The 12,447-nt window shown below is 37.9% G+C and overlaps 1 protein-coding gene across 9 annotated transcripts in view; it reads left to right on the forward strand.

Moving 5' to 3' along the window:
• The window catches only part of Phf14 (PHD finger protein 14), a 186,147-nt gene that overhangs the window by 145,381 nt on the left and 28,319 nt on the right, over nt 1-12,447 (forward strand). For 2 of the 9 annotated variants that reach the window (XM_063286470.1, XM_063286471.1), the window contains one exon: nt 443-497. The exons of the other annotated variants lie outside the window; for them this stretch is intronic. In XM_063286470.1, coding sequence (XP_063142540.1) covers nt 443-454 — 12 coding nt within the window. In that variant the 3' untranslated portion in view covers nt 455-497. Of the gene's footprint in view, nt 1-442; nt 498-12,447 lie in introns of those variants that run through there. 9 annotated transcript variants of the gene reach the window in all.

Genomic DNA, 12,447 nt, shown 5'->3' on the forward strand with positions numbered 1-12,447 from the left:
AATTAGCATTGATGCCAAAAAAATATTTTCTAATAGTTTTGAAAAAGCCAGTAAAGAATTCTTTAACCTTCCTAACAAGGCATCTGCCGTACTGATGCTTACTGTATTCACAAAGCATGTGAGTAGAAGAGAAATACTCACTGGAAGAGATGACTACGCCTGAGTGAAGTAAACTGGCATACTGTAAACTGTGAATGTGGAAACCTCACCAGTGTCATTTATATTCTTGCTTTAAATTGCATTGGAAGATTTCAGGCATTTTTGTGACGATATGGGTAATTCGTTTACTCTAGTTTACTAAACATGTAGTTTAAGTATTTTAGCATCGTACCAACTTGTCTGTGTTTTTTTTTTTTCTTTCCTAACTTGTATGTTGTACCTTAAGGATATATCCTCTTGCCTATCAGTTAATTTTTTTTGTTTCTTTGTTTTGCTTTTTTAGTGTACAGCATGACATTTTCCTATATATGTGTCATTGTGAGATGCAACCCTTTAAGGTAATCCTTAAACCTAAACTAACCTGAGTGAACTCAGAGAGGAGTTATAACAGAGTTGTAGACACAGGGCATGTATACTGTGCTGTCAGGATACTTGAATTTCAATGAATTTGTATTTTGACAATTCTAAAATTAGGATGTATATCATTAACCATTTTGTACTTAAAGTGATAATTTTCATTTGTCATTAAGTATGATCAGAAATACTGTATAATGGGAAAGTAATTAAATTATAGTAAAATCAGAATATGCCTGTAGGGTAGAAGAAAGAGCTATATGTGCTCAGGAAAATAGATGGGTTCAGACATAACTACAGTGCTGTGACCTTCAACAAGTGTTCCAGTTCTGTAAGGTTGAACTTGTTTTGTAGCAGTGGTTGAGATTCAGAATTAATGGTGTGTTTGATATAAGAGATGTTTTTTATAAAGCAATATCAACGTGAAACACAATTTCCTGAAAACATACCAAATAAAGTTTCCTGTTTCTTTCAGAGTTTCACATTAAATAGTTGAGGTCATGTGTAACTTTTCTTGCAGAATAAACATCCAGTTATTCTTGGAATTAAGAGGCAATGATAGCTATCATTATATAATAAACAAATTTAAACCAGGGCATTTATGGTTTCTTGATGACTAAAATTGCATATTATCCTATTCTGAATTTTACATCAGGAATAATGTATATTTCCTGTTAAATATTAAATGGTGCTCCTCTGAATTACTTGGCAGATCAAATTTTAAGCACTGGCTTTGTCAGGCCTGATAGGAGTAATAGGAAAGTAAGTCATATGAACATAAGAGGAAAGACAGAAACCAGTTTTAACCGAAAACATGATGGAATAGCAAAGGAACTCTACCCAGACTGCAAAGACGTACTATTTCCTTCTAATTTATGGAACTTTTAGCTAGAAATTGAAACAAAACGATAAAATACATTAAATTTTAAAATAATACCAGCCAAAGATACACTTAAGATAATTAATGTCAGGCCAGAGAGATGGCTCATTGCATAAAGGCACTTGGTGTACAGGCCTGACGAATTGGAATCTATCCATCAAGTATAAACCCAGACACTTGTGTGTGAATCTATCTGGAAGCTCACAGGCCAGTTAGCCAGTAGGATGCAATGAGACAAAAATAACAAGAGACCTCCCTTGTGTGTGTGTGTGTGTGTGTGTGTGTGTGTGTGTGTGTGTGTGTGTGTGTGTTTGTGTGTGGGGGGGGGTGTCTGTGTGTGTCTGTGTGTGTGTTTGTGTATGTACATGCATACATGCGCATATGTGTGCACACACATAATATTAAGCAAAAGCTATTTTTGAAAGATAACCTGTGTTCATTTTGTCAAAGTATATATTGGGTTTTCTTTGTTTGCCTGTTTATTTAGGAGACAAGGTCTTGCTGTGTAGCATTGTCCTCAGATTTTTCTACATAGGCTAACATTGCCTAGCAAGTGCTGATATTTACAGGAATGTGCTGCTATGCCCAACTTGCTGTATACAGGATGGGAAATTATGTTCTAGTAGATTATAATAGAAAGTAGTAGTAGAAATAGGATAAATATATAGAAGTAAATATATTTGTAGATTGTTGAATTGAACTACAAAACTAGGAAGTAATAATTCAAAACAGCAAGAATATTTAAAAGAATAAGTGTGAATAAAATTCTGCTTTAAAGACACTTTTTTCTGTTTTCTCTTTGTTTTTGTTGTTATTCTTCATTCTGACTCCACTTTTCCAAATAAAGTTGGAATCAGTAAAGATAATTGCATACTCACAGTCTTGTAGTGTTCGTACTTGAGAGTCTAGAATTGGAGTAGTATGTACAAGGCCAAGGCCAACCCTGGGTTGTACCACTAAAGGAAACAAAACAAGACACAAATATACTTCCTGTCATCAAAGTAAGACATGATCTTTGTGGAAAATTTTCAATGGTTATAAAGAAGGAAATCAACTTATTACAATTATAAAGGCTGGTTACTTATGTCTTTCTACTCGTATTTTAGTCTTATCAGTTTGTTATAAAGCAAATGTCCTTAAGATAATTGTATACACAATATACGGGTTTCCTTGTTCTTTTTTAATCTTATTTTTAATCACCTGTATATATGTGTGCTTGTGTGTAGTGGGGAGTATATGAATGCAGATGCCTGCAGAGGCCAGAAATGGACACTGAATCCCTTGAGCTGGGGTAGTAAGGCACTCAGTGTCCATCCTGGTTGGCTAGCTGTCAAGAAAGTTTCTCCAGTGAACTTGTTGTAGCTATATTCCAAAAGGGATCCTGGCCAAGGAATACCACAGAGTCACAGCACACAATAAACCCCACATAAGAGATTTATTGGGATGGAACAAATGCCCCAGGAGGGTGGGTTCCTCTGCTGTTGTTAGAAGCAGCAGAGAATAGGGAGAACACAGGGTTTATAGGGTTTCTTGGGATGGATTGGTGCTTTCCAGGGAGCCTGGGATTGTGGGATTATGTGGTCTGATTGTTGGGGATTGGTAGGGTATGTTTTTTCCTTTGTAGGTTAGGTCCTGACCACTGGGGCTGGTAATGGCCATTATAGCCTTTAGAAAACAACTGACATTTTTCTTAATTATTCAAAACCTTGTACCCTTAATAATCAGTACAAAGCTGTTAGAAAACTAATAAATTGAAGAATGTCATAAACTCAAAAAAAAAAAAAAAAAAGAAAACAACTGACACGTAAGCCCTTTAGGGAAGTCTTGGGGTGGGGTGGGGCTGAAATGGCTTGGGTGTTTTGTTTGTTTTTGTTTTTTCTTTTTGCCTCTACAGCCTGGCTGCTGGAGCTTGGGGGAAGGGGTATGTAAACCTTTTGTATGCCTTGAGGGTTTACAAAGTTTACAAAGGTAATTAGAACAAATAGCCACATTGGCTCATCAACTGTATGTATAAATCTCTTCTCAGGATGGATAGGTATCATGGAACAAGTTGTAAGTGTAGGTATTAAACTTCATTTTATTTTGTTAATGTAATTAGACAGTTGCAAGAGTCTATGACAGCAAACTGCTCCTTAATAACTCAGATTAATATCCACCATATCTATCCTGCCACTCTGTTAAATACAGTTCATTTTGTGCTGCTCTAGGACAGGAAAAGAATCTAAATTAAATAGTTTGCACAGCAAGGGAGAGAATGCTGTGTAGCCAGACATTGTGGTAGACACACCTTTAATCTCAGCACTCAGGAGAGTGAAGCAAGCTGTGAGTTTGAGGCCAGTCTGGTTTCCAGAGTGAGTTCAAGTCCAACAAGGACTAACTATATAGTGTCTCAGAAACTTAAAAAGAGGGGGCCGGGTGGGGGAGACAGTGGGAAAGAGGGACACAGAAAGAGATGTCTTTCCATATCTTTGTCTTCTTTTTTATCTCAGGAAAAAAATGCCTCTTCATTTTTCTCCATCTTAAGTTTCAGTTCCCATCAATATGGTGTATACTTTTTAGGTCATTATCAAAAGATCTCATTTCACATTCCAGGTCCAAAAATCCAGGTCAGTAAGGCAGGTGAAAAAGAGCCACCTGTCTCTCTTCCTTCCCTCCTTCCTCTCCTCCCATCCTGCTGTTTTATTCTCTTCCCCAACTCTCACTTTTCTCTCTTCTATGCTTTGGTGTCTCTGTTACAGAATGCCTTGTTGGCTGGGACAGGTTGTTTTAAATTGAAGTTACCATATTTGTTCATGTGTGTTGCTATAATAAAATAGATGGAGCAAGTTAATTCATAAAACAAATTTTCCTGACTGTCAGCTTAAGAGGTTCAGAGTCCTAACAATGTCATTGCTTCATTGCTAGCAGAGGAATCTCATGGTAGGTGACATCACAGAGACCCACTAGAAGAGAGATCTATAAAGAGAGCAGGTGAAGACGCTAGAGTCAGACTTGTTCTGTACCAATCTTCTCATGACAGCTAGATGGGATCAGTATGTCATCTCCTACTTCTGGAAGCAGTGCAATTAATGGCCTAAAGACCTTAAACTTTAATTTTGATTATACTGATACCCTAACACTGCCAAGCGTCCAGCATAAGACCCCTTAGGTGAGAATCCTGGTCTCTCCCCAATCCTTAGGACTAGCCTGGATTCCTTGCCTGCTTCCGTTGAGAGGCTGTTCGTCTTGGTATTCAGCAGGGTTTTTCTGAGTTGGCATCCTTTTGTGTCTGAGTCACCTGTACCAGTGAGACTGAAAACTCCTACATCAGGGTTTTTCCCATCCTCTCAAAGACAAAGGGCCAGGTGTTAAACATGTCTTTTATAATATTTTAACTGTCTACTTCTCCACAGCTGGCCTGTTTCCTGCTTAGCCATTTTTGAAATTATTTTTAAAGTCTTATTCTGGCAAAAGGGGGTATATAAGTGATATGGGTCCTGTATCCTGTATTATGCTTTATAGGCCTGAGGCTGTTTATTGATGCACAAAAACTGTCTGGTGCATAAATCTGTGCCAACCATGACCCAAATATACAGAAAAGGAAAAAGAGAAGAAAGTACCTATTCAGCAAATATAAAAATCATATATTTTAAGAAATATTTCTGTTCTACTACACTCAGCATATCCATATATGTGTGTGTGTGTGTGTGTGTGTGTGTGTGTATATATATATATATATATATATATATATATATATACACACACAGAGAGAGAGGGAGAGATGATTATAGCAAGTATTTTTAAAATAGAAATTTAGTTTAATTTTAAAATCTTTAGTTCTGAAGTGAAGAATACCTAATTTGCCTAAAAGTCTATAATGAATCTGGCAGAAGAAAAAAAAAATGTGTTCTGCTCCTCCATTGTTGGTGGGATTGCAGACTGGTAAAACCATTCTGGAAATCAGTCTGGAGGTTCCTCAGAAATTTGGACATTGAACTGCCTGAGGATCCAGCTATACCTCTCTTGGGCATATACCCACAAGACGCCCCAACATATAAAAAAGACACGTGCTCCACTATGTTCTTCGCAGCCTTATTTATAATAGCCAGAAGCTGGAAAGAACCCAGATGCCCTTCAACAGAGGAATGGATACAGAAAATGTGGTACATCTACACAATGGAATATTACTCAGCTATCAAAAACAATGACTTTATGAAATTCGTAGGCAAATGGTTGGGACTGGAAAATATCCTGAGTGAGGTAACCCAATCACAGAAAAACACACATGGTATGTACTCTCTGATAAGTGGCTATTAGCCCAAATCCTTGAATTACCCTAGATGCCTAGAACAAATGAAACTCAAGACGGATGATCAAAATGTGAATGCTTCACTCCTTCTTTAAAAGGGGAACAAGAATACCCTTGGCAGGGAAGAGAGAGGCAAAGATTAAAACAGAGACTGAAGGAGCACCCATTCAGAGCCTGCCCCACATGTGGCCCATACATATACAGCCACCCAATTAGACAAGATGGATGAAGCAAAGAAGTGCAGACCAACAGGAGCCGGATGTAGATCGCTCCTGAGAGACACAGCCAGAATACAGCAAATACAGAGGCGAATGCCAGCAGCAAACCACTGAACTGAGAATAGGACCCCCGTTGAAGGAATCAGAGAAAGAACTGGAAGAGCTTGAAGGGGCTCGAGACCCCATATGTACAACAATGCCAAGCAACCAGAGCTTCCAGGGACTAGGCCACTACCTAAAGACTATACATGGACTGACCCTGGACTCTGACCTCATAGGTAGCAATGAATATCCTAGTAAGAGCACCAGTGGAAGGGGAAGCCCTTGGTCCTGCTAAGACTGAACCCCCAGTGAACTAGACTGTTGGGGGGAGGGCGGCAAGGGGAGGAGGGTTGGGAGGGGAACACCCATAAGGAAGGGGAGGGGGGAGGGGGATGTTTGCCCGGAAACCAGGAAAGGGAATAACACTAGAAATGTATATAAGAAATACTCAAGTTAATAAAAATAAATAAATAAATAAATAAAATAAAAAACAAAAAAAATGTGTTCTGCACAAAACTGTACAGGAAGCTATAGCCCGTAAGTGTTCTAGTATTTCCTTTGTCTTTATGGACAGGCTGTATGCTTGCGATGCTTCAAGAATTTATTGGATAAAAACCTGCACATGATTCATAAGCTGTGCTACATCTTCTGTTGTGTGTTAGAATTTAATAACTATATATAATCTTGACCCTAAACGCTGCACTTTTGTCTATCTGTGAAGTAATTATCGACCTGTTATAATCTTCTTTAAATGCCCTGTTATCTGCAATTTGTTTTTAACTCTTGGATCTGAAAACAGTGCATCTGGCTCCTCAGTCTCTGATGAGCTGTACTTGTACCTTCCAGTTGAGTGTAACACTTTAAATCCGCTACCCCAGTTTGAATACATATGCGATTTCACTATAGGTGGCCTAAATTGCATGAAAAAATTTCTTGGGAAATTCTTTTAAATTTAAGATGAACAATGCACCTTGAACTAGTTAGGGTCAAATTTGTTTAGAATCTGAATATTACATATCCAGATTGTCTTTTCATTGTCTGTACCTGTAGGTGCTTGTGTGTGCATGCAAGTTTATGCATATGAAGTGTATGTGCATGTGTAGAAGCCAGAGACAGCCTCAGATGTCCATTTCTGGCAATCCCTATATCTTTATTGCGGCAGTCTCTCATTTGGCTTGGAGATGGTCAAGCAAGCTCAGCTACTCAGCTGAACTCCCTGTCTTCACTCCCTAGCAAGGATTGCAAGGTCTGCAGGCTTTTAAATAATAGTTATTTAATATATTTTGTTAGATATGACTGGATTATGTGTTGGGGGAATGTGTTTTTTTATTTTTAGAATAAAAAAGGGACAGAAACTACTTAGTTTTATTGGTACTTATGTGGTTAAATAATTAGAAGAATATTAATGTAGTCTAAATGCTTAAATTTTTTACTGATAAGGAAAATTAGCTTAGAGATTCATGGTAACCACAGGCTTACACAGCTGGTTAAAGGCAGAGCGATGTCTAAGTTAGTGTTGCCCAGTGAGTGCTCTGGCTGCCCACATTTATTAGTTGAGTTTATCAAGATTTTCAGTAGTATGATACTGTAACTTGATAAATCCTGTGATTAATAGAGAGTCTGTGCTAAGTTATAGACATGTGGAACCATTTTGTGAAACTCATGCTACAGAAGGAAACATGACAACATCAGGTGGAGTAGCACAAAGCTAAGTAACTCCTGACAAAAACAGAAATATTTCTTACTTCCTATGTTCTATAGGGTAGATGCCCATCACTGTGATTTGTCACTGACAGGGAACTCACCTCTAAACTCACTTGGTGACCCTTCTACTTTCTCTTCATGGTTTTATTTTGTATTACTTAGTTCAGTTTCGTTATTGCTGTTTGTGGTTTTTAAAATAGGGTCTCATACAGCTAAGGAGGTCTCAAACTGGCCATGTAATCAAAGAGACTTTGAATTGCTGACCCTCCTGGCTGTGCCTCCCATGTGTTGAGATTACAGGTATGTAACACTGTGAGAGTGTAGTGTAACACATTATTTCGTCACCAGGTAGTCTCCTGGATATACTTGGATATGCCAGCTAGTCAGTATGTGTTCAGTCGGTACCCAGTTGTTGAGAAAACTATGTAAGGAAGCAAGTGAGGTCATCTCTCTGCTTTGGTGGTCATGTTAAAATGGAGACAGCAAGTGATGTCTACTTAGTCAAGCTCCTTTGCTCACTGTTTAGAGTCTAGAAAGGGTGAGGGCTACACTGAGTGGTATCTAGGTTCTGTGTGACTATACTAGTCCATAAGAAAAACAAATGAAATGTTTTTATCATTGAGATTTAGGCTGAAGTATATATTGATATAATTGTTTAATACTTAGGAAGGACTGAGAATGATGATCCCTGTGTTTTTATCCTCTTTCTTTTAATTTGAAGGCTATTTAAATTTATTTAAATACATTGACTTAACTGCCATTATTGGAAATGCTCTTCTTTTTTTTTATTGTAACTGAAACTTTGTTAAGGAGTAACAATTTTCTCTGTTGGCAATGTTAAATGTAACCTTAGCTTTCAATTCATTGCTGCAGTTATGTTTCCAGAGCCTGCTTTAGGAGATAAACCCATTGCAAATGAAGACAGCATTCGTTTTCCTTCTACCTCAGGCCACGCAGAATTGATTGGGGTAATAAAATGACAGCACCTTGTAATATACTGAAGGCTCTTTAATTCGAAAACCAGTTCCAGCCTGATTCCAAGCTTGTTTAAAGTTAATTTATAGCTTACATAATTTTCAGCTGGCTGACCAAGGTAAAGGATGATGTATGAAAATTGATAAAGAATTAACTTATGATACGTTCAGATGTATCTTGTTAAAGTCAGATGGTTTTAAAAACAGAAGGTGGGGAGAGGAGACAGGAATACAGAAATAGTAAGCAGGTCTTTTTTTCCATGTTCGTAGCACTAGTAACAGTAGTTTAATTTTTCATCATGTTGTGTCAAAACTAGATTACTCTTTTCTTTGTAAACTCAATTCTGTTTTGCATCTTTTGTATTTTAAAAAGCTGTATTTTTTCATGACATTAAGGACAATAATTTGATAAGGTTTGATACCGTTGCAGCTGTTATGACTTGCACAGTGCTGACTCTGTACGGTCAGGGAGTGGAGAGGCTGCTCAATAGGTTATCCGCCCGTGTTCTCAAGGTGAGAGTATCTTTCTACGTGCAGGCTGAAAGGATTTGTGAGCTCCTCACGTGTATGTGAACTGAGACATAGGTTTTAGCCTTTTTGATTCTGTAGGCTGTTTCATCTCTTTAGTATACTATTTTTAAGCATTTTAAGTGATAAACAATATATCCTCCCTAGTAAAGTGCTCTGTATTGTGATGAGGCCAGGTTTTCAGAATGGTTGTCAGAATTCGGAAGTAGGGACTAGATGCTGTAAGTAATTTGCATGGCTTTTATGCTGACCTTCATAGAAGACAGTGGAGTTGACGTGGTTATGTTGCTTTCTGTTTGTTTTGTTTTTGCCATTTTGCCATTTCCTGTCATTGTCACACCCTAAAAACTATAAACTGAATGTAGTGACTCATGCCTACACTTTAATAAGACTCAGAGGCTGAATTGAAGCAGGAAGATTACTGTGAGTTCCACCTCAGTGGGGGCTACAGTGTGACACCACATCAAAACCATGTCTAGCACTAAAATTTCAGAGGAAATTCATGAAGTGATGATGGGGGAAAAACTGTTACCCAACACCGACATAAATAACCTTGATCTTGGCCATTTCCTTAATATTGTCTCACTTAATAGTTCCTCAGTGTTAGGTGTTAAGCTGTTTTGTGTTCTGTACAGCGTGCGCAGTGGAATAATTAACAAGTAAATAATAGGTTCATTTTTTCTATCACTTGCTGTTTTTTTTAAATCAGGATTATAGTCCATGTATGCTAGGTCAGATAATTTCCACTGTGATAAATCAGTTTATAATACTTTAATGTTATGATAGTGTGAAAGGGTTATACATTTACTGCAAACCCTATCTAGAATTGTGAAATTTGATCTCTTCCTTAAGTGACAGGTTGTACAACAATATCTTGATGCTGGCCAGAGGCAGCAAGTAACAGGCAGCTGCCACTCAGCCATATCTACATGAACCACAGAGAGTCCCCACGGAGCTGTGCTTCTGAACTTCCTAGTGTTCAGTAGAGTTGGTGTAATGATGTACTGGTATTTTACTTTGAAAATGAATTTATTAATCTCTTAGTCAGAGAGTCAGAGAGAGAGAGAGAGACACTACACACACACACACACACACACACACACACACACACACACACACACCTTAACAAATACCAGGTAAGGTTTCAGATCACTTTGTAATTATTGAAAACTGTAGATTATATCAACCATTTGACACATACATACATTATGTCATTATGACCTTGTTGGAGTAGGCGTGTCACTTTGGGTGTGGGCTTTAAGACTCTTATCCTAGCTGCCTGGAAGTCAGAATTCTGCTAGCAGCCTTCAGATAAAGATGTAGAATTCTCAGCTCCCCTTGCACCATGCCTGCCTGGATGCTGCCATGTTCCTACCTTCATGACAATGGGGTTGTAAGCCAACCCCAGTTAAATGTTGTCCTTATAAGAGTTGCCTTAGTCATGGTGTCTGTTCACAGAAATAAAACTCTAAGACAGTGTTTTCCTTTCTTTTAAAGATACACTCACACACACCCATACATACATTCTCTCTCTCTCTCTCTCTCTCTCTCTCTCTCTCTCTCTCTCTCTCTCTCTCTCTCTCTCTCTCTCTCTGTAGCTGTCTTCAGACACACTAGAAGAGGGCATAAGATCTCACTACAGGTGTTTGTGAGCCACCATGTGGTTGCTGGGATTTGAACTTAGGGCCTCTGGAATAGCAGTCGGTGCTCTTAACCGCTGATCGAGCCATCTCTTTCACATATTTTTGGAGTATAATCTGTGACTGACCCTATCCACAGACATAACTCAACAGCCTTTTTCTAGCCAGCATTGAGTTGTAAAATTTCAAAAGCTGAGTCAGGCAGATTCCTTTTAAGCAACTTTGTCTCAAAGAAACAGTTTTTAAAAAGAAAGGGCTTAACCCTATTTTTCTTTTCATTCAAGCTTTCTAATAGTGTAAAAATATAGAAGTTGTATGAGCAAAGCAAATGTTTAACAAAATGAAATAGTACAGCAATATTTCATGACATAGATCACATACACATTGCTGTACTAATTATTTCATTGCTAAAACATTTCATTTTAGTCTCAGCCTAGTACCCAAGAAAAGTAATAGGTGAATACCGTTAAATCTAAATAGGGACAGCTTTAACGGAGCCAGAGGTGCCCTCAGGCTGGCCACCCTCTTCCCATGAAGCCATGCTGCTCTTTCAGAGAGCTGCCCTCAGGCTGGCCACCTTCTTCACATGAAGCCATGCTGCTCTTTCAGAGAGCTGGCTGATTCAGTGAGTAGTGGGCCACAGGTGTGACCCAGCCCACTGTGTCTGAGATTTTTTTTTTAATTTTACCTATTCCTAACTGAATTTGAAATTCTGTGACTTAAGTAGACTTAGAACTCAAGCAACCCATCCAGACACAACTAAATGATTGCTATTTTCCCTTTGTATTTTATATCTCTAGGGAAAGATATTTCTAAAACAAAGTTTTCTTTTACTTAAAGCCAGAGTTTTAAAGTTTCATAAAAGTGAAGCCTCTAGAGATATTCTTTATTGTCTTCAGGGAGAACAATATACAGTATTAAATAATATCCAGGGATATATAGAGTAGTAAATGCATAAGAAAAAAGGTGTAGAAAACATTCCAAATATGTTCTTCCACTTTCACAGAAACTAACTGGTTTGAATAACCTAAAAATTTCTTCAGACATTGAAGTGAGGCTATTTTTTTCGAGTTACAGATTTAGTAAGTACAAAGAAATATTAAAGATTAAGATAATTTTGGCATTGTTATTAAAAATTATATTTTCATTTGAACTCTACCCTTTAGCATCCCTACATGTCAGTGTGTACTCGTGTCTCTCTTTAGCCATTTGGAGGATAGTGTTTTAGGAGGGTTAATTCTTAAGCTGTATTAATGAAAAACCTTACCTCTAGGCCTGTGAAAGAACAAGATCAAGTGAGCACAGGTAAGGGAACTAATTGTCACACTCCGTACACCATATTGAAAAGTTGTATTGGATTTCAACAATGACTCAGTTTCATACTAATTCTAAAGTATTAGTCATTTAAAATGTTAAGTGACTGATCGTGTGCAAAGAATCTGTGTCTGTTTGAAGAAATGAGAATAAATGAGGAAACATAGGGAACGTGATGGGTAATATGATATCTAACCCGTAAGATACTACCTAAGGCAAATGATTTTAGAACAGGGGAGACACTGGGTAAGTTTTGCCATGGGGTAGGGATTACCTCAGTGTTTCTGTATGGTGCCGATGCATACTGTGAGAAGGAAGCCACAAAACATGACTTGTCTGTACATGG

This window comes from Rattus norvegicus, chromosome 4 (assembly GCF_036323735.1).
Source record: "Rattus norvegicus strain BN/NHsdMcwi chromosome 4, GRCr8, whole genome shotgun sequence".
In the NCBI taxonomy this organism is placed as follows: domain Eukaryota; kingdom Metazoa; phylum Chordata; class Mammalia; order Rodentia; family Muridae; genus Rattus; species Rattus norvegicus.